Source organism: Globicephala melas, chromosome 4 (genome assembly GCF_963455315.2).
Source record: "Globicephala melas chromosome 4, mGloMel1.2, whole genome shotgun sequence".
NCBI classification, from domain to species: Eukaryota; Metazoa; Chordata; class Mammalia; order Artiodactyla; family Delphinidae; genus Globicephala; species Globicephala melas.
The window spans coordinates 131,165,265-131,185,547 of NC_083317.1; the positions used below are offsets into that span (position 1 = coordinate 131,165,265).

Genomic DNA, 20,283 nt, shown 5'->3' on the forward strand with positions numbered 1-20,283 from the left:
CCAAAATGAACAGTTCAGTTAAAAAAGCACTTGTATTTGATTTTTGATATTTCAAAAATTTCACACTCCAACCAAAAATGACTGAAAATATACTTCCTCTAGTTTAGAAATTTAGGGACTATAATCCAGACGAAATCCTGAAATTTAAAATGGCTCTCATTTGAGAAATTTGTAAGCTTCTCAGAGGACAAGCCCTGAAATCTTTAGTTTACATAGTAAAGACTGTAGATTTCCCTACTATGGTCTAAGATAACACAATTTAATACAGCAATGAAGACAAGAATACATTTCAATGTTTATCTTTGGAAAATAATATTCATCACAGGTTCACAGCCAGTTTCATTCCAGGTCTGGTTTTAACATTAAGAGTACTCTACAAACATTTCTCAAATGGAAAGGTCACTCGAGATGACATTATCAGCCTCCTAGAGCAAAGGAGGAATGTCATCAATTCTCCATTTTCAAAGATAATCAGTTACCAGTTAAGAGTAAAAACCACCAGACTCCAAAATCTACATATTTACTTTTTATTGAATTTGTTAATGTTACAGAGTTTTTGCACTGCCAAACCATGCCTGAGAATTCAAAGAAAGAAATGGTACAATGGACAGCCTCATCCACCCATCATACAGCATATTAAAACTTGATTCATGTGCATTTTGATAATTTCACAATCTTTTAAAAAGTTATAAGAAGGGTTGGAATTTTAAATCTCCTGCAGGTCTTCAGATTTCTATGCCATTAAGTAACATTTCCACATATTCGTCTCAGTTCATTCCTCAATAACATAACCCCCAACGAAATTTTGCTGGAAAAAAATGCATACTTTTTAGGGGAAATATGTGGCTCAAGGTCCAAGAGGTTATTTGTTAAAAGATTTTTGGTTCTCAAATGAAGTCTTCAGATTAACCAAGAATCCTTTGTTTCTCACTCATCCAACCTCTCCTTGGCTGGCTCAGCTACTCACCCAAGTACACCAGAACGTAGGCATCCTGCCTGCCACTTCAAATAATGCCAACATTATTGCCCAGATATGGTTCGCATCTGACAGCAGATGACTCTGTAACACTCCTAGGAGTGCGATTCCTGCACTGACACTTATCAAGACTGAACTCCTAGAGGAAAATGCTCCCACATCAGGATAGTTTTACTCACCCATTTGCTTCACTCTTGCCAGTAGCAAGTCTGCAACTCCTACATTTGGCAAAGGGATTTTATTACAGAGAAATCCAGACTCTGCATCAAGTGGTCACATGCCACTTTGAAATATTTCTATTGAACCGAAGATACAAAACTAGGAAATTACCAGACTATCTCATTAGATGGAAAGACTTTTCAGTAATCCTGGGTAGCGTCCTGATGTCCTTTTCCAGGACTAAAAATTACTGGATAGTTTAAGCTGTAATCATTAAAAACAGAAGTGCTACATCACCTGTCTTTCGCCCCTGACTCTCCAAATGAACAACGTAAAAAGACACACCAGGAGGTTGATGACAGAGCTAGGCTGAGACAATCACTGCGTCTAATACGTTAAACGTTTGGGCACAAGTGCATCTGGAATTCTTGTCAGAGATCATGCAAGATCCATGAAACTTCAGTGGGTTTTAGGTTGAGGTTCTGCTCTCACTGCTTTGAATTTATAAGGACACATCTGTGACTCCCTTGGCCTGAGCAGAAAATATACTCTTTCCACAAGTTTACTATACAACTTAGACCTGATTAGAGGAAGCTTTAGCAGCACCTGAAGTAGAGCCCCCTGCATCTACTGCCCTTTGTATCAAAGGCCATCTGGTTCTGCTCTAGGGATTGGCAAATTCATGAGACGTTTCACAATTCCAATGCATATTTCAGGTTACTTAGCCAAGCAATATGCTCTGTCAAAGAACTATTCCAAGTCAAAGCAAAAAAAAAAAGAAAGAAAGAAAGAAAAAAAAAGCCTTAATATGGAACACAGAAAAAGTACTACCCAAATAAAAAATTACTAAAAAAATAAGATTATTCCCCCCCCACACCCCTTTTCCCACTTGGTGACCCGAGTTTGGTTGAATTTAATTTGTGGTTACCTCAGAATACAACTCAAAGTTTAAATTATAAATCACAGCCCTACACAGATTATCTGAACACATCAGTTCTTTAGAGAGCGGCATGTTCCAGGAAGTCTAATACCCACTACAGAGTGTTCCTTATGAATGGGGCACAGGACAGGTTAATTAAGGTCACTTAAATCTTCATCTTTTACAGCAGATCAGAACCCAGAAGATGGCTGACTTTCTGCAGGATTTCTGATAGGAATCCAGTAGAGCTGGTTTCAAGTTTCACATCGACACTTAAAAGCTGTAACCTTCTTATCCAGAAGTTGTGATCCACATGAAGTCCACAATGAGTGCAGCAAATCTGAGGTAGTCAACCCTTACGAAGGCTCAGTATCTGAACATAAAAAGATTTTGAAATGACCACTGGCTGCAGTTTTCGATTATTTTGTATTTGCAGAGTAACTCTGAAAGAACACTGCTGAATCTAGTTGACACATTTATATAACAATGAAAATCCCCCTAAATCCAATACACATAAAGAGCAGTTGTGATACTTTAAACTTCCATAGTGCAATAGGGCCGGTCCCGTATACCGAGTGGTCTGCATCAGTTGTAGATCCAGCAGAGATCAGATGATGATGGCTGTCCGTGGTGGTTAGCTGTGGTCTAGTTACCTTAGAAGGGTTAGCAAACACCATTCCTTAATTGTACTGTGTGTGGCTGCTTTTCTGATTCTCAAGCACAGCATACTGGTTGTCTAGCTGAAGTTTAAGGGCCTGGTTTTTTGAAACCTCATCCCTACCTCTAGTTTTGTGTCTTACTACTTCAAAGCTCTTCTCCATTTCTTTATCCCTAAGGGAAAAGAAATGTAATCAGTAAATATTTCTTCTTCACTAGGTTGTTTTGAAAATATCCTTCCTTGAATTTAAAAAAAAGCCACCCCTTAGAAAAATCCTGAGGAAGGGACAGGAGGGGGAAACTGGTATATAAATCCTTACCAAAACCACTTTTAAGGCTTCAAATGAACAGAAAATATAGAATACTGTACTGAAGCTCTAGGGTCCTATTTTCTGTGGTAGCAAATCTACTGAATACTATTAACTGAAGACCTATTTTGGGACCAACTTCAAGACAACTGGAAAGTTAAAAAGCTGTCTAATGACATGGTGATTCCTTCTAAGACTCATTGTTACTCTTAGCAAATAATAGACAATACACATCTCTTTCTTTATGCATAAAGTAAGAACAACAATTTCCTCATTCAAGTAAAGTTCTACTCATTATTCAAAGAACTCTCCACACATCTACTTTATGGGAGTGGGTCAGATAAAGATGAGTGTGGTGAATCACTGCCTCTCGTGGAGGACAGAGCAGAGGAACAAGTCAAGTGGAGGCTTAAATTCAAGCCAGCTATGCTCTCAAAGAGGCAAAAACACTGGGATTTAATTTAAAAGCCACCCCGAAAAATTTCCATCTGATGTCATTTACATTTCTTCCCATTTTATTTACTTTGTAAAAAATTCATGTCCCTAAATAAGATGTGGATGTGCCATATGTGGTCATTTAACTCCAGGTAGCATTCATTTTAAGTACCTGCTGAAATAAGATTATTTTTAATATTAGATTTATAAATGCCAACATCTGTCATCTACTCATATTAACTGGGAATATAATGAAGTATTGCTGACTTTTCTAGTTTCTATATTACAAGGAACACAGAAGCAGCAATAATGTACTTAATATTTATTAAGAATTCTTACTAGATGAGACTTGTCATGGCTACAGAATGACATAAACTAGGGATAAGGGAAACTTGCAGACGAAGTTTGTCTTTGGTGCTCTTTCTCCTCGCCCCCCCGCCCCGGGTCCTTCCCCCCTTCTCCCCCCAGTCCTGGGCATATAAGTCCCACCTTAATTCTCAGTTGTCTCTCAGCTGCAGCTTGGGCTTTACTGCAACACCCCAGGTGGGTTTTCAAATCCCAAAAACCCCACTCCCTGGCCAAAGGATAGGGCTCCAAAACACAATATTGAGAATACTTACTTCCGGCTTTCTACATGCTTGGCAGTGGACTGCAGGGATGGGAACTGTGTATCACTGTAGATTTCTGGTGGTCCTTGGGGTGCTTTCCTTGTTGTGGTCAACCTGGCCCCAGGAGGCCTATACACGCCACTAGTCATTGTCGGTTCTGGGGTTTCTGTAACTAACATTTCAAAACAGTTTAGAGAAACTATTCAAGTGCTTGGCGTTTTAATAAGCTACTCCTGAATTCCTGATCATTTTAACAGTATGGAAAAAAACAATACTTACATTAAGGGTCTCTGAACAACAGAAGGAAAGTTATCTGAGGAAATGTCCAAAAGCAAAGGCCTATTTTTCTAGGGTAAAAGTAGTCTTCCAATTTCTCTTCCATGTACAATTTTAATTATCTATGTAAGTGAGTTCTATTAAGTCAACTTATTGGAAGTGGGAAAGGCATCTGCTGTTCCTGGGAGACAGGTCTCATCAGGGACTACCTTTCAAAGTATGACCACTTTTACATCATCAATGAATTTTTTATTTTCTAGTAAAACAGGAGAAAAAATTAAGCAGCCCAAAAGTCTTGTACCATGACCAAGATTTTGAGGACACAGCCTTTCAGCTTTTCTTACATACCATTCACCGCCCCCCATCCTAAACATGAATTCAGTGTTTTACACACGTTTTCTAGTTATCCAAAGCTTCCTTTCAAATGAACATCTCTACATCATTCATTAGCTCAAGTGTAATGCAGCTAGAAGGAAAAACTATGCATGGTAGTAATCTGTGATCTTTGGACAGTAACATTTGGGGGTGATTTGTTATCCTTTATATTATTCTGTATAAAATGGGTATACATCAGAGCATTATTTCTCAACATTTTTTCTTTATTGCCTTCCTGAAAGAGCCTTTTTAGACAACTTTCTTCTAAACAGTACTGTCCCCACGCCCCAAGCAAAAAATGTTAATACCATAGATACACTGTACATATGTTTACATACTCTGGCCCTCTGATGGGCCACAAACCACTGTAAGATCCCTTTAAGATTTCTTTACCATTCCCACTCTCCCCCGAGCCAAGAAGCACTTTTCATCCTCTTGGGAGTGATAAAATCCACCTGTCTGAGAATTCATTCTTCAGAGAGAGTAAAATAGGGAATGGAAAAAAAAAGACACAGGTACCCAATATTCCTTAGTCAGCCGTCAAACATTGAAAAAAAATGCTTAAACATGTAAATCTGGCAAGCTATAGGGCTGCAGTAAGATTTAAGCAGCCTACAGCCTTAACTTCCAAATTTCTTTATTGAGGATATGAAAGTCTTTAGATCAGACACAAGTCTCTCTCCTAGGAATGGAAAGAAGACCCTACTCACCCAGTGCAAGCATGCATTTAGTTGAAAGCTGACTGCATATAAAATTATACACAAATAGACATCTTTATGAAAATGAAATATGAAGGTTACCAACTACTGGAGCCGGAGGTGCTTGTACCGGAGCTGTTTTATTCCAGGGACCTGAAGATTTTTCTACACCACCACCACCTCCTCCGCCTTCTTCCCAGTTATCACCTGGATCTTCTCTTTTTTCATTTTCATCTTCTTCCTTTTCACTATTGGAAAATAAACAAGTGAATTCAATTACAGAAACACCAGGAAAACTGTCAGTCCAAATCCTTAATTCTATCAATAATGATCTGTGATTCTGGAGAAGTTACTTATTAACCTCTTCAAGCCCAAATGCCTCACTTGCTTTTAAAAAAAAAAAAGAGAGGAAGAATTAGGGGATTTAATCTATTTTATGCATTAGGACTTCATGTAAAAGGATTCATCGCTGGAAAAAGGTTGAGAAAACCTCTCTGTCTGACAGTCTCCATTTCCCTTTTTGCAAACTCCATACACTCAAGAATATCTAGAAATATTTAACGCACTGACATGCCAGGCTTTTAACAATCTGTGTTGATTATTTATAGCAGCCCCTACTGAGGGAGGGAAGAGAGGTCAATCTAACCTGAAATGTAGAGAAAAGGGCAACTTGAAAGATTAAAAGTACAATTACTTGATTTTTTTCTAGGACCAAAGTGTACAAACAGGCACTTACGGTAAGCATATTTTTAGTGATCAAATGTATGGGTTTTAAAAGTTGTATAATTTCATTTGCTAATCCTTTAGTACATGTAAAAAAATACTCTCAAAATTAATTCACATTCCAACAGAGGAAAACAAGTTAGCATTCAGTATTTACATCAGTGCTTCAACTTTATTAGTGTCAGTCTCTACTGTCTAGACATAGGAAATACATAGAACTGGTCCCTAACATCAGAGATGTGTCACGCATTTAAAGAAGAGAATACAAGAACTCAGTCTTTGGCTTACTAGTGATTATAAATGCAAAATATATCCTCAGTGGTGACATACCATTCTAAGACTGACTGAACTGTTCTATTTAATGCCTATTTTTAATTTTTTTTTTTAAGATTTGATGTGGACCATTTTTAATGTCTTTACTGAATTACAATATTGCTTCTGTTTTATGTTTTCTTGGTTTTTTGGCCATAAGGCATGTGGTATCTTAGCTGCCCGACCAGGGACTGAACCCACATCCCCTGCACTGGAAGGCGAATTCTTAACCCCTGGGCTGCCAGGCAAGTCCCTATTTTTTTATTCTCGAATCAACTTGAGTCAGAAGTCTGTGATCTCTGCAAGGTATCTTTATTTCTCCTTGTGTTGGATTACTTATTACTATTTTATGTAAGCCTGAATTTGCTAAATTATCAAGTACATATATCTTGCCTCTATACCGCTGGCTTGGCAGCACAAAGATAACTGCCAAATCAAACTTCCTTTTTGCAACTCTTTGCCCTTGCAGATGATGCACCTGGCACAGACCACCAACCTTCTCCCTGGATTACTTTCCATGACAGTGGTGGTGTTTCCTAGGTCTTCAGCTTATCAATCTCTGTCATCAATCTAACTGTCCTTTCCTCTATTAAAAAAAACAGGCTGCGGGACTTCCCTGGTAGAGCAGTGGTTAAGAATCCGCCTGCCAATGCAGGGGACATGGGTTCGATCCCTGGTCCAGGAAGATCCCACATGCCGCGGAGGAACTAAGCCCATGTGCCACAACTACTGAGTCTGTGCTCTAGAGCCCGTGTGCCATAACTACTGAAGCCCACGCACTGCAACTACTGAGCCTATGTGCCTCAACTACTGAAGCCCCCATGCTCTAGGGCTCATGTGCTGCAATTACTGAGACTGCATGCTGCAACTACTGAAGCCTGTGTGCCTAGAGCCCATGCTCCTCAACGAGAAGCCAATGCAATGAGAAGCCTGTGCACCGCAACAAAGAGAAATCCCGTGCGCGGCTGTGAAGACCCAACGCAACAAAAAGAAAAAAGAAAATGCTACATGCTGCTGCCTAAAGCTCTGTCCCTGGCCTTCCACTCTTTCAGACATTTTCTCCTTTTGATATCTGATCCATGACAATGGCCATAACAACGTATATATGACTCCTACCTTGACTGTGACCTTGGGAACATCAGGGCATATCCTGGTTTCTGCAAAATGACATCTAAGGGTGCTTTCTTTCCATGTCTATTAAAATAAGTTCTGGCTATATGACAAATTTCTTGAATAGCTAATGGTCTTCTTTAAAGACACTCAGATAATAGTACCATCACTTATTGTCCACCAACCAGAGATGATTCCAGAATTTAGAGGCCTAGGGTGGCAACAGAAAACGAGAAAGGGAACAAACTTACCTTCAATCTGCATTTAGAGCACGATTTTACTAAAGACTATAGTTTGAGAGGAAAAAAGCGTGGGGAGTATGGCTAAGCCAGCCTTCAGTCTTCCTTTTTGCTAACACATAATAGAATCCTATGGAGCCATTTAAAATGTTAGGCCTACACTAACATGGAAGTAATAATCATGTCACATAAACCAACAACGTATCAATACTAAAAATCTATGCACCTAATATAGATAGAAAGACAATTAGAATGATTTCTTGGGTAAATGTTAAAAAGTGGGTGCTAGAATGCATGACTTTATTTTCTTCATGGAGCAAGCAGTTATGAGCAGATTTTAAAGCCAAACTGGCTGGTTCAATACACCCAGGCTCTGCCATTTACTAGCCAGGAAGACTAAGTACGGCATCTAACTTCTGTATGCCTCAGTCTTCTCGTGTAAAAAGGGGGTAACAGCCCCATTATGAAGATTAACAGACACAAAGCACTGATAACAGTGCTTGGCACATGGTAAGTGCCGTAAGCATTTGGTATTACATGCTTTTTATTTATTATTTTTTAACATCTTTATTGGAGTATAATTGCTTTACAATGGTGTTAGTTTCTGCTTTATAACAAAGTGAATCAGCTATATGTATACATATATCCCCCCTCCCTCTTGCGTCTCCCTCCCACCCTCCCTATCCCACCCCTCTAGGTGGTCACAAAGCACCGAGCTGATCTCCCTGTGCTATGCGGCTGCTTCCCACTAGCTATCTATTTTACATTTGGTAGTGTATATATGGCCATGCCACTCTCTCACTTCGTCCCAGCTTACCCTTCCCCCCCCCCCCCCCGTGTTCTCAAGTCCATTCTCTACATCTGTGTCTTTATTCTTGTCCTGCCCCTAGGGTCTTCAGAACCACTTTTTTTTTTTTTTTTTTTTTTTAGATTCCATATATATGTGTTAGCATACAGTATTTATTTTTCTCTTTCTGACTTACTTCACTCTGTGTGACAGTCTCTACGGCCATCCACCTCACTACAAATAATTCAATTTCGTTTCTTTTTATGGCTGAGTAATATTCCATTGTATATATGTGCCACATCTTCTTTATCCATTCACCTGTTGATGCACACTTAGGTTGCTTCCATGTCCTGGCTACTGTAAATAGAGCTGCAATGAACATTGTGGTACATGCCTCTTTTTGAATTATGGTTTTCTCAGGGTATATGCCCAGTAGTGGGATTGCTGGGTCATACAGTAGTTCTATTTTTAATTTTTTAAGGAAACTCCATACTGTTCTCCATAGTGGCTGTATTAATTCCCACCAACAGTGCAAGAGGTTTCCCTTTTCTCCACACCCTCTCCAGCATTTTCATATTTAGGTTTTCATATAAGCACCACATATACCACCTTTATAATAAGAAAAAACATAGTTTTCATTAAAAAAAAAAAGCAACATGAAAACATGTTCTTTTAAAATGGACACTAAGCAGTATGATCTTGCTTCCTAAAGCTTTTAAGTAGAATGATCAGGTAAGAGTATGAAAGTCATAATTTATCCAGGAGTCTAACAGTGGTATCCAAATGTCAAAATTGTCCCAAAAGAAGTTTTTTTAAAAAGTTACCCACCTCTGAAGCCACACCTATGTAATTACACTAAAATGTAATTTGCTTGGTCCATGAGTAAAAGCACAGGTATAACTGACTAGCTATAATTGACCTAGCTATAATTGACTATGTAGTTAGCAATGTCGCAGCAACCCAATCCATGCCAGACTGGGTGATAAGATCCCCACAAAGATTTAAGTGACTTCATGGCACTTTTACACTCTTATATCCCCAAACTGTGATAGCTTTCATTTGATCAGTTACATTTAGAAATGGTTAATTTCAACAATGCACTGAATTAAAATAGCTTTCCCCTTAAATTATTTTAATATTTAAACTCCAGAATTATCAGCTTGCAATAAACTGAAAATCAAAAAAATTTTAACACTGATTATCCCTAAGCAGAAGGGATTATGAATAATTCTTGCATATTTCTTTATGCTGTTATACTCTTCAAATGTTCTAAAGAACAAAAACATTGTTTTCCTAATCTGCAAAAAAATAAACTTTGAAGAAAAACTCCAATTTGGTCTGATAGAATGCTGAGAGTCTCAAAGAAAAGAAGATTCCTTTACTGTCTAGTGTTCATCACCTTTTCACCCTCAGAGACAAGTGAAGAAATGAATTTAAAAAATCACAAATCTAAAATACCTCTAGATTACAAACTATTACTAGAAAATAAGAGTGATCTGTTTTAATTAGAGGGATTGTATATTGATAATACGCACAAGACAACTTAGTATTTTGCTTCATAAGATTCTGAAATATCAGCTAAACTAAACATTGGAAATTGTCTAGTCAAGACACTTCACCCAACAGAGGGAAATAAGGCCCAGAGATGCTAAGAGCCTTGCCCAAGTGCTATAGTAACAATGGCAGGATAGAAATAATTTAAATAGCCTACTACTCTTTCATATTTACATATTCCAGAAAATGTCAAACCTCCAAATGCCAAAGAACAAAAATCATGTTGCAGAGAATTATTTCCACAGAAGACAACTAGGCTAAAATTTGGCGTCTGATCCAAATATAATATACAACGTCTCATCAGCTAAATTTGATGTTTTAAAAACTACAATGCTTAAAAAATAAGTAAATAAAATAAAAATAAAAACTACAATGTTACTGTAAATTCATTATCACAATCCAAAGTATACTGTCTTGAATATGCATTAGTCTGTAAGGCACTACTTTGGGGTACTGGGAATGATAATGCTACAAAAAGGAATATTTACTGAGCATCTACTATACCAGGCAGTGTTGTACCCGTTTTACAAAGTTAAAAATCGAAAGAACACTAAGGCGGGGAGAAGACCCATTGTACATATGAGGAGACTGATATTCAGATACTTAAGTACCTTCACCAGGGCTACAATGTAGCAGAGCCAAGTCAGTGGGACTCCAGAGCCCATATTCTTTCAGGTTGCCTATTACTTCATTTCACTCTCTTTATAGCTCTAAAATATGAAACAAAAATTTTCCCTATTTTGAGATTTGAGAAATTCACTTTTTTTTAGTAAGACTGATCAGGATCACACATTCTACAGCGGTGTATCTATAAAGAACAGAACATTCTTACCTCCTTATCTCAAGGGACATTACAGGAGAATTTATGTATCCTAACTCCCCCTTCCCCAAAAGCAGCTAAAACAAAATCCAGACTTGACTGCACTTTTGCCAGAATGCTGGGCAGCACCACTGATTTGACCCTATTATCCAATCACTGTTACAACAGTAAACTGGGGGGATAGAAATGGCCTGATGAGCCATGGCTGGCAGCTTAAAATGTCACTGTATTTCATCCAAGGACTCTTTCTTGACCCGTTCATGGTAGACCTAAGCGTCTCTCCTGGACTCCACGGCCCCTGCACATCACTGAAATGATCTACTAGTGTTCAGTAGAGCATGAGTTTTTTTTTTTTTTACAACTCCAAGACCCAGTAGTTGATGCCCAATATCCAGGACAAAGCAGTCCCACAAATATTTGCTACTACGAATCCAGCTTGGATGCTGGAATAATTTCTTCTCTTCAAAGGACAAATTAACCAGCTCTACCTAATGGGTTTAAAAGTCTAGATTTCTTAAGATTCCTAGAAAACCACTGGGATCCAAGGACTCAATTTTTTATTGAAACATGACACATGCTCACCATTTAGTAATAAGTAGTAAATGAAATCCTTCTTCCTCAAATCCATTTTAAAGATGGGAAAGGCCTATAGGTCCTACTATCAACCAATAATCTAAGCTCAAGCGCTAGGCCCCTTCTTTTATCACCATCTCAATGGCTTCCCTCTCAGAACTTGTCTGTAAACAATGTGATCTTGAATAAGATTAACCTAGACACAAAACTTGACACATGACCTCATAATACTCTTGGTCCTTAAATCTTGAGCTAATGGGTAAATGTGAGCTAGGACGTTAATACAGTATGCTTGCTGCTGCTGAAAACTCTCCCCCTTTCAATTGCACACTCACCTTCAACAAACGTCCAGCATGCTAACTTACTACGAGGACTAGTGTCAAAAACTTTTAAGACTGTATGCAGCTAACTAAAGAGAAAGTAAGTGTGGCAAAAATGATTTGTACATCTCCAGCAAGAGTATAAGGGTACTTATTCTACTATTCTTGCAACTTTTCTGAGGTTTGTAATTTTTCAACACAATAAGTTGGGAGAAAAACAATTAAGACTATAGATGGAGAATTTCAAGATATTTTTAAGTCAACTTCAAAGTGTCATTTTCCCTTGTTTCATATTGAAATAGCAAGGCTGTCTCTCTCATGGATAGAAAAGGTAACAAACTAAAGGCATAACCACCCCCCTCCAATTCCACAGAAGAGAGAGATCTCATTTCTCTCCCCTTCTGAGGGCTTCTGCACAAAAGGTAAGACCAAGTCATAAAAGACAATCATTCAAGATCTCCAGCAACTCTGAGAAGGATTTTTCTTTATATGGTTATACTAATGCCAACCTGAACATGTCATGTTCTCCTATTAAGTCCATAGTGAACTAACTCACCAGAGTAGGACTTTAGTCATGATAATATTATGTGCCTCCATTACCCCTTCTCCTCAAATATTGGTATTATAAAGCAGGTGCCTCATGGTTAAATAGCAGAGAAATTCCCAAGAGTAAGACATTCTAATTTACCCACTAAACAGAGGTTGATTAACATTAACCAAGTGGATATATTATGAACATCCTGTTCAAAATCCTCACAAAAATCCTGAGTAGTCATCTCAATTTTGCAGATAACATTCACAAGTAAAGTAACTCGCCCAAGGTCACACATATGCAGCAGGGCTAAAATGCAAGCCCAGGTCTGTCTTTCCCTAAAGTCCATGTTTTTGCCACATTATCAACTATATCCTATTTGTGTGAGTAACCTACTTCCCATTCTATTGAACCAACGTGTCTTTCCTTGTAGACTCCCACTCCTACTGAGTCAATGTCAAGAACATTTAATACAAAGTTTATAAAGATATTCAGTACATGGTTGACCCTTGAACAACAGGGGTGTTAACATGCCTCATCTGCAGTTCTTCCGTATCGGTAGATTCAACCAACCGCAGGTCGTGTAATACAGCATTTACTATTGAAAAATATCTGCATATAAGTGGACCCATGCAGTACAAACCCATGTTGTTCAAGCGTCAGCTGTATAAAGTGAAAGTTTTTGTCATTATTATTAACCCTCTGATGGCTTCTCACTCTCAAGCCTTTCCTGGAAGCCCTCTGTTGATTAGATTCCCCTGTTGATTTATGAAGGCAACGGAGACAGACCCCAGACTCCACAGTGACTGAGAATCCACAAAAGCAGCTTCCTGAAGAAGGTATGTTTCTCAATGTTAGCAGGTAAGAGAAAGATCTCTGGATGGCCACTGAGGGGCAATGACTAGATGCTAAATAATGAAAAAAGCAGTACAAAAAAGCTGGTCTGGGCTTCCCTGGTGGCGCAGTGGTTGAGAGTCCGCCTGCTGATGCAGGGGACATGGGTTCGTGCCCCAGTCCGGGAAGATGCCACATGCCACGGAGCAGCTGGGCCCATGAGCCATGGCCGCTGAGCCTGCGTGTCCGGAGTCTGTGCTCCGCAACGGGAGAGGCCACAACAGTGAGAGGCCCACGTACCGCAAAAAAAAAAAAAAAAAAAAAAAAAAAAGAATCCTCCTGCCAATTCAGGGGACATGGGTTTGATCCCTGGTCCGGGAAGATCCCACATGCCACGGAGCAACCAAGCCAGTGTACCGCAACTACTGAAGCCCACGCACTCTAGGGCCCGCTTGCCACAACTACTGAGCCTGTGTGCTGCAACTACTGAAGCCTGTGTGCCGCAACTACTGAAGCCTGTGTGCCTAGAGCCCATGCCCTGCAACAAAAGAAGCCACGGCAATGAGAAGCCCGCACACCACAATGAAGAGTAGCCCTCGCTCGCGGCAACTAGAGAAAGCCCGTGCGCAGCAACAAAGACCCAACACAACCAAAAAAAGAAAAAACAAAAAACATCTAACACACGAAGGAAGCCAAGAAGTGGCTGGGAATAAACCTCCAGTCTAATCACCTCTACTTCACACCACCACGGAAGGTATTTCAAATGTGGGGAAGCTGCATTTCCTATAAGTTTCCCACTATCAATCAGGTTTCACTTTGCTTAAGCTCACACAGCGACGTGAAAGAACCTAGGACGTGAATGCCTAGTTGTGGTAAGTATCCAACAAATGTCATAAAAGTTAGCCCTGGTTTTTTAATAAGTTATTTAACACCATAAATGTTACCATCTAGAGAGGTCAAAAGACAGTATTTTGTTAAGGAAAAGTATTTCCTCCACTGTGCCAGGCAGTCACGGGCATATATAAATCACAGACTTCAAAGTGGAAGGCAGTGCATCGGGTTCACTTCTTTTTTTGGCTGTGCTGTGTGGCGTGCGGGACTTTAGCTCCTTGACCAGGGATGGACCCCAGGCCCCTGGTAGTGAGAGTGCTGAGTCCTAACCACTGGACTGCCAGGGAATTTCCAGGGATCACTTATTTCTTGAAACTGAGAATAAAGGGTTTTTAATCTAAACCAATGGATTTTCTACTTCATGAGACCCTCAAAAACATGACATTTATTTACATGAATCTAAAGTCCATGTGACTACCATAGACTGGACTTGATAAAATACGTTAATTTCAAATTCTCTAAGCCAACCAATCCAATTTTCAGAAATTACTGTTTTCTTGAACTTTAAAAATATACTTAGAGTATGATTGCATTTCTATAAGTTTCTAGGAAAATTAATCTAGTGTTAGGTTAGTGGTCATTTGAGGGGTGAAAACAGTGACTATGAGGGGGCTTTCTCCTCTACCAGTAATGTTCAGTTTCTTGACCTCAGTGCTAATTACACAAGTTGGTTTCACTGTGTGAATACGTAAAATCTGTTATTTCCCTCTAACTATGCTTCAATTACGAATACATATATAACTTGTTTGTAAAATCTGCTATTTCCCTCTAACTATGCTTCAATTACAAATACATATATAACTTGTCTGTCACAGAGGATCTGAAAACCACCCCTGTTATTTTTTGAAACAAAAAGAAAAACTAACTTCGACCCACCAATATTAAAAGTAAAAATTCTGAAACCACAAAATCCATTTTAGCTGTCTCAAAAAGGCCTAACCAAGATTTGAAGCAGGCAAGCTCTCACAGGATTTTAGAGCTGGCAGCTAATTTGATCAGCATATAGAAGGGCCGCCATCAGAGGAATAGGCACAATCCATTAGAGTCCTAATAAGCATATCTAAAGCACAAGAGTACTGTGATGCTGTTTTGGGGCTAAAACCCCCCAAACATACAGTATCTATCCCTTGAGTTATCTAAGCGCGTCTGTAACCAGACCATACCTTATTTGCATTGCTTGAACTCTTAGGCCGCTGTAATCAACCTCTTTTTGCTCAAATTCTTTCCACTCATCTTCATCCTGTAAAACAGGTACCACTTAGTCAATTAAAGCTATTTGTAAAAACACAACTAAGACAACTATCAGACTATGAAAAAGGGATGAAGCGGCTGGAACCTAAAGTGTGGACTCGTTTTCTGGCCAAAGCCCTTGCTCAATCCCAAGGCCAACTAGGCTGGAGGACAAACGTGAGTAAACTTTACTTCCACCGCGTTCCTTCATGAGACCTGTTACTTTAAAAGCAACCAGGAAACGCCAGATGAAATCAACAGGAAGCCCACAACTAAACGTCTAGCTCAATCTTGCCATGAGACTTTTCTTTTACGGACTTCGGGACCAAGTCGTGCCAGTTAGAGCTGCCACAAATGTGATTGTTAGAAAATTCAGCTCAGACTACTGGTCTGAAATCAGAACGCTAAATTACTCAGAGTAGACGTCATTCGATAGATGCACTTCCGACCCGGGCCGATTCCCCGGGAGGGTGCCGCCGCCAGCTTGCGTCCTCGCCCGAGCCAAGCGACGCGGGTCGGGAGCGGGGTGCCGGGGGTCCAGCGGGGAGCGCGAGGCGGCCCGCCGTGGGAAGCCCGCGTCACGTGGCAGCCTCCGCGCCCATCAGCCGGGCCCCGGCCGCCCCTCCCGGCCGTTTCCCCGGGCAGGCAAGCTGGCAGGCGGGCGGGGGCGGGCACATGGGCGCAAGCGCGCGGCCCGGGCCCCGACTCCCAGTCTCCCTGGCCCCTCACCTTTGTCACAACCTTGGTGGCGGCCCCGGGGCCCGTGGCCCCCGCGCCCGCGGTCCCGCCGTCGCCCGGCCGGGTCCCCACGCCCGCCCCACCGCCCGCCGCGCCCGCGGCTCCGCTGCTCCCGCCGGCGACGCCCGCCGAACCCGCGGCGCTTGCCGCCCGGTTGCTCCGCTCCTTCTTCTTCTTCTTGTCTCTCTTGGCGAAGAAGTTGTCCAGGCTCCGCTCCTCCATCTCAGCCATGGTCGCGGCCTCCTCGGCCCGGATGGGTGGGGCCGGCGGCGGGCGCTGCCCGCGGGGCTCCGAGCTCGGGGTCGAGGCCGGCTCGGCGCTCAAGCTCCCAGGCGCGGCGACGCCTCAGCCCCGCGGGGTCGCCGAGGCGTTTGCGGCGGGGCGAGCGGCTCCCCCCGCGTGCTGGCGAATGGTGGTACGGCCCTCCTCCGGGCTCGCGTGCCGCTGTCGCCGCCCCGCCCGCCCGGGCTGCAGCGACGGCGGTGCAGGATCCCGCCCGCTCCGCAGCCGGAGGGCAAAGGGAACGTTCGGGCCAGAGGTTCCAGCGAGAGTGCTAGGCTAGCGGCGGCGCGTGAAGGAGGAGGACGCGCGCACGCAGGCCCAGATAGGAGGGGAAGGGGGTTGGGGAGGGAGGGAGGGGGAGGAGGGCGGGCGGGCCCCCAGAAGAGAGAGGCAACACCCACGCCTGCGTACTTAGCTCCGCCCGCCAGTGTGGGAGAGTGGAGGGGAGGGCGGCGGGAGGAGACGGAGGCGGGGCTGGAAAAGGAGCCAATCATATGCCAGAACGAAGTGCTTTGGCGACCATCCCTGTCTCGGACGGGGCGGGGCCATGGCTTGGGGGCGGGGAGAGGGTATATGCTAAATGTGACGTGCCTGATGACTCTTGCCTCCCGATTGGTCGAAGGTTTAGCCTTGGGGGCGGGCATTTAGAGGGCTGGTTGGTGACTTGGCTAAAGAGGTCCGGTCGAAGGGGCGGGTAGGTCCCGTCTGGGCGCATGCGTACGATACACGTGTGTCTGCTCGTCAGGGGCCAGCTGGGGCCTTTTAGTCGTTTGAACTTTAGCGAGAGGGAAAGGCCCTGTGTTAAGCTAGCTATGTTAAAGATGGTACCACCCGCTCTGCTGGCCTCTGTACTTTCACCCTCTCTGGTCTGGCAACTATTCATTTTCATCATAGGGGATGATTGTTATGAAAGTGAGGAGCAGTGGCCTTGAAGTTTAGTTCTCATTTACTAAAAGATCTTAGTAAGCCAGTAGGTAGTTAAAAGGAGATTGGTTTTATCTATTGGTTTTATCTATACTCTACTAGATATTGATTTATCTACCAAGGTCAAGCTAAATCTGACCCTCAAGCTCCTGATCTGTAAAATGGAGATGTTAGCTCTTGCAAGATACTTGGGGAAAGAGTACCTCTTAGTTGCAGTGCTTAATACACATTGGATGCGATAAATGATTTTACATTTAAATAGTATCCCCTGCCCTGACGAGATGACTGTAATCTATCTTTTTTTTTATCCCTGATAAGAGGAGGGGAATGGCATACCATAGTAATGGGGACCAAATGTGCCCATGCTATACGTGGTTGTGCCATTTAAGTACCTTTTTGGCCTTGAGAATGAAATGAATCCTTGCATATGAAAAAGGGCCTCTAATGTAAGGTATTAAACTTTCCACTTCCTCCTTCTAAAGACAGAGAACTGTCACAACCACTGAGGAAATGACTCAGACTTATGTTAGTAGCCTTGTGGGGTAGATAGAGCACAGCCAATAAATGGAGCTACTTCTTGGTCTTTTCCTTTACAGTTTTTCCGTTAAAGTTTGTCTCCCCCATGCCCCCTCCACCTACACTATTAACGTACTAAGCCTAGAATATGTCAAAGAAGCAAATCAAGGGCCTGGCCTTGGCCAACAGCAAGCTTACGTATAATTCCGCAAACATAAACTGCCCTCAACCATCTGGGATGGGTCTCTAGGTAACTTCCTTCTGTGACACCAGGTATCTTCTTGTGATGCAGGCCAAGTTCAGTATTGCCCTTCCCCCACCTTCCTTAACATCTCTGATCCAATTTCTTTTTCTTCCTTTCTCTCCCTCCCTTGCTTTCCTCCTTCCTCGTTCCCTTCCTTCCTTTTGTTCTTTCTTTCATCATCTGTGAAGGACCTATTTAGCTATGTTTAAGGCAATGTCCTTTGTTCCAGGCAGAGTAATTTGTCATTCCTGCCTTCAACTCCGTTATAATCTAGAAGAAAAGATCTAGATATGAATAACTGAAATTCAGTCCTCCTTTTCTTAGGTCCCCATCAATGTATCCGTGTCTTGAAAGAAGTAATGATGGGAAAAAAGCAGAGAAGGTACAGCAGTTGAGGGTTAATGCAGTAAAATTCTCTACTACATCTTTCACTGTGATTGTTGGCATGCTCCCCAAACTTGATCATATGTAGAAAACTCAGGTCAGGCCAGTAGAGAGACAAGGGTCTTTGTGGTTGTGTCATTATCTGTAGTTAATAGTCTCCTGCATGGAGCTGGTCTCCTCCACTTTGAATCCCCTGACCTGAAACTGACAGCATATATTCCTACCAGGTTTTCCTCTTAAATCTCCCTTGCTACCCTCCTCCAGATGTGTTACACAGAGCCCTGAATCCTCATCTTCACCCCGTCCTCATCATGAAGCATCATCCAGCTCTCTCGATATTTGGACCTTCCCCATCTTTAAAGCAAAACAGACCTTCATTTGTACTCGGTAGATGGAAAGTTGAATAGTGGCGAGCACTCGGAACATTACCAGGTATTTCAGCACATCTTCTAAGTATCCTAATGCTGTCTGAATGTGGAAATTTCTCTCTGAGTCCTCTGAAGTGGTATAATCCAAAGGACATCATTTATCTCCCTCGACAAGGCCCACTGAGCTCCAATATTCCATGAGCTCAAGAGCTGGCACAGGGCAGCTGGGCCCAGCCCCATTATCCCTGGGTTCTTTTTTGCTGAGCTATTCATTCCAAGTTCCATTCTGCTACCTAGGCTGGAAATTCTACACACGCTCAGCTCAAAGGAATGCAGCTCATGCTGGCCAAAGACTTGCCAGGAAATGGGGAGCAACTTTTCATTTGTGGCTTCCTCTCTCAGATCTGTGAGCTACTGCCTGGCCTGTTCCACTGATGACCTTTTCCAATTGGGGAGCAGCTACTTTCAGGTCACTTCCTCTGGTGAAACCTCTACTGACTTCTACAGGCAGCCTGGTTCCTGACCTTTAAAGGCCCAGAGACCTTTTGTTTGGCATGGGTATTTGATGCTTTCCTGGTATTTGTATGATTTGTTGTTTAACTATTCATCCACTCATTAACTCATTCATTTATGTAAAACATTTATTTAATGAGTACCTACTGTATGCCAGGCCTGATGTTAGGAGTTAAGTATAAGTCAGATATAGGCCCTTCCCTCACAGAGCTTACTGTATGGTAAACTGGTAGCCAGAAGCACACACGTATACATACAATTATAGCACATTGAAAATGTAATAGGGGCCGGGTGGGTGCGCAGCCCTTAGAGCCTGGGTTAGAGGTCCACTCCACCAACATCCTTGCAGTGGTCCTTGCAGCAGAGAGTGCGGTGAGAGGGGGATCACGACTTTCTCCCTGGGACCCTCCAGGCCCTCCGGCCTCGGGGCCAGCAGGTGAGCTGGGGGGCCCGGGGACAGGGCTGTGTCCTGCGGGGCTCCAGAGTCCTCGCCACAGGCACCCATTGGCCAGGCCCAGGCCTTGAAACAGCCGAGAACCTCTCCCTCATCCCCACTTCTGTGATCTAATGGCAGCGGCTGTCTTCTGCAGGACCTGGCCCCCGTTTGGGTGGCTTGAGGAACATGAGGGCCTGTGGGGTCCTGTGCACCTTGCCCCCTCAGTGATGAAGGCTGGGCGGGTCTGGGGACCTGGCCCTGAGGACGCCACCAGCTGAGATCTGCCTCTTCAGCCCGGCCTGGGCACTGGAGGGAGGACCCAGACTGGGTGCCAGACAAATGCTCCTGGGCAGGGTAACCGGCCTATGCAAGGACCCCCTCCCCTTAGCCAGGGCCTGGACCTTGGAGGGCGAAAGTTGAGCCTTGGAACCTTGCCCCTTTTAGGTAGAACAGAGGATAACATTTGTTTTGGTGGAGGTTTACAGGAACATGGTGACCTGACCTCAAGAACAAAGGATCTGACACCAAGAAGTTTGCAGCAA

At 42.6% G+C, this 20,283-nt stretch overlaps 1 protein-coding gene across 6 annotated transcripts; it reads right to left on the reverse strand.

Moving 5' to 3' along the window:
• Positions 1-313: 313 nt before the first annotated feature.
• Positions 314-16,705, reverse strand: CDV3 (CDV3 homolog). Of its 6 annotated transcripts, none has more exons than XM_030873460.3 (5): positions 16,066-16,705; positions 15,270-15,346; positions 5,514-5,659; positions 4,075-4,228; positions 314-2,885 (listed from the first exon to the last, which is right to left on the reverse strand). In XM_030873460.3, the coding sequence occupies exons 1-5, from the start codon at positions 16,303-16,305 to the stop codon at positions 2,735-2,737; spliced, it is 768 nt and encodes a 255-aa protein (XP_030729320.1). In that variant the 5' UTR covers positions 16,306-16,705; the 3' UTR covers positions 314-2,734. The 6 variants fall into 6 exon arrangements, with proteins under 6 accessions (XP_030729320.1, XP_030729323.1, XP_030729319.1 ...); XM_030873463.3 differs by having other exon boundaries at positions 314-2,707; positions 4,075-4,234; XM_030873459.3 differs by having other exon boundaries at positions 4,075-4,234.
• Between the last annotated feature and the right edge of the window lie 3,578 nt (positions 16,706-20,283).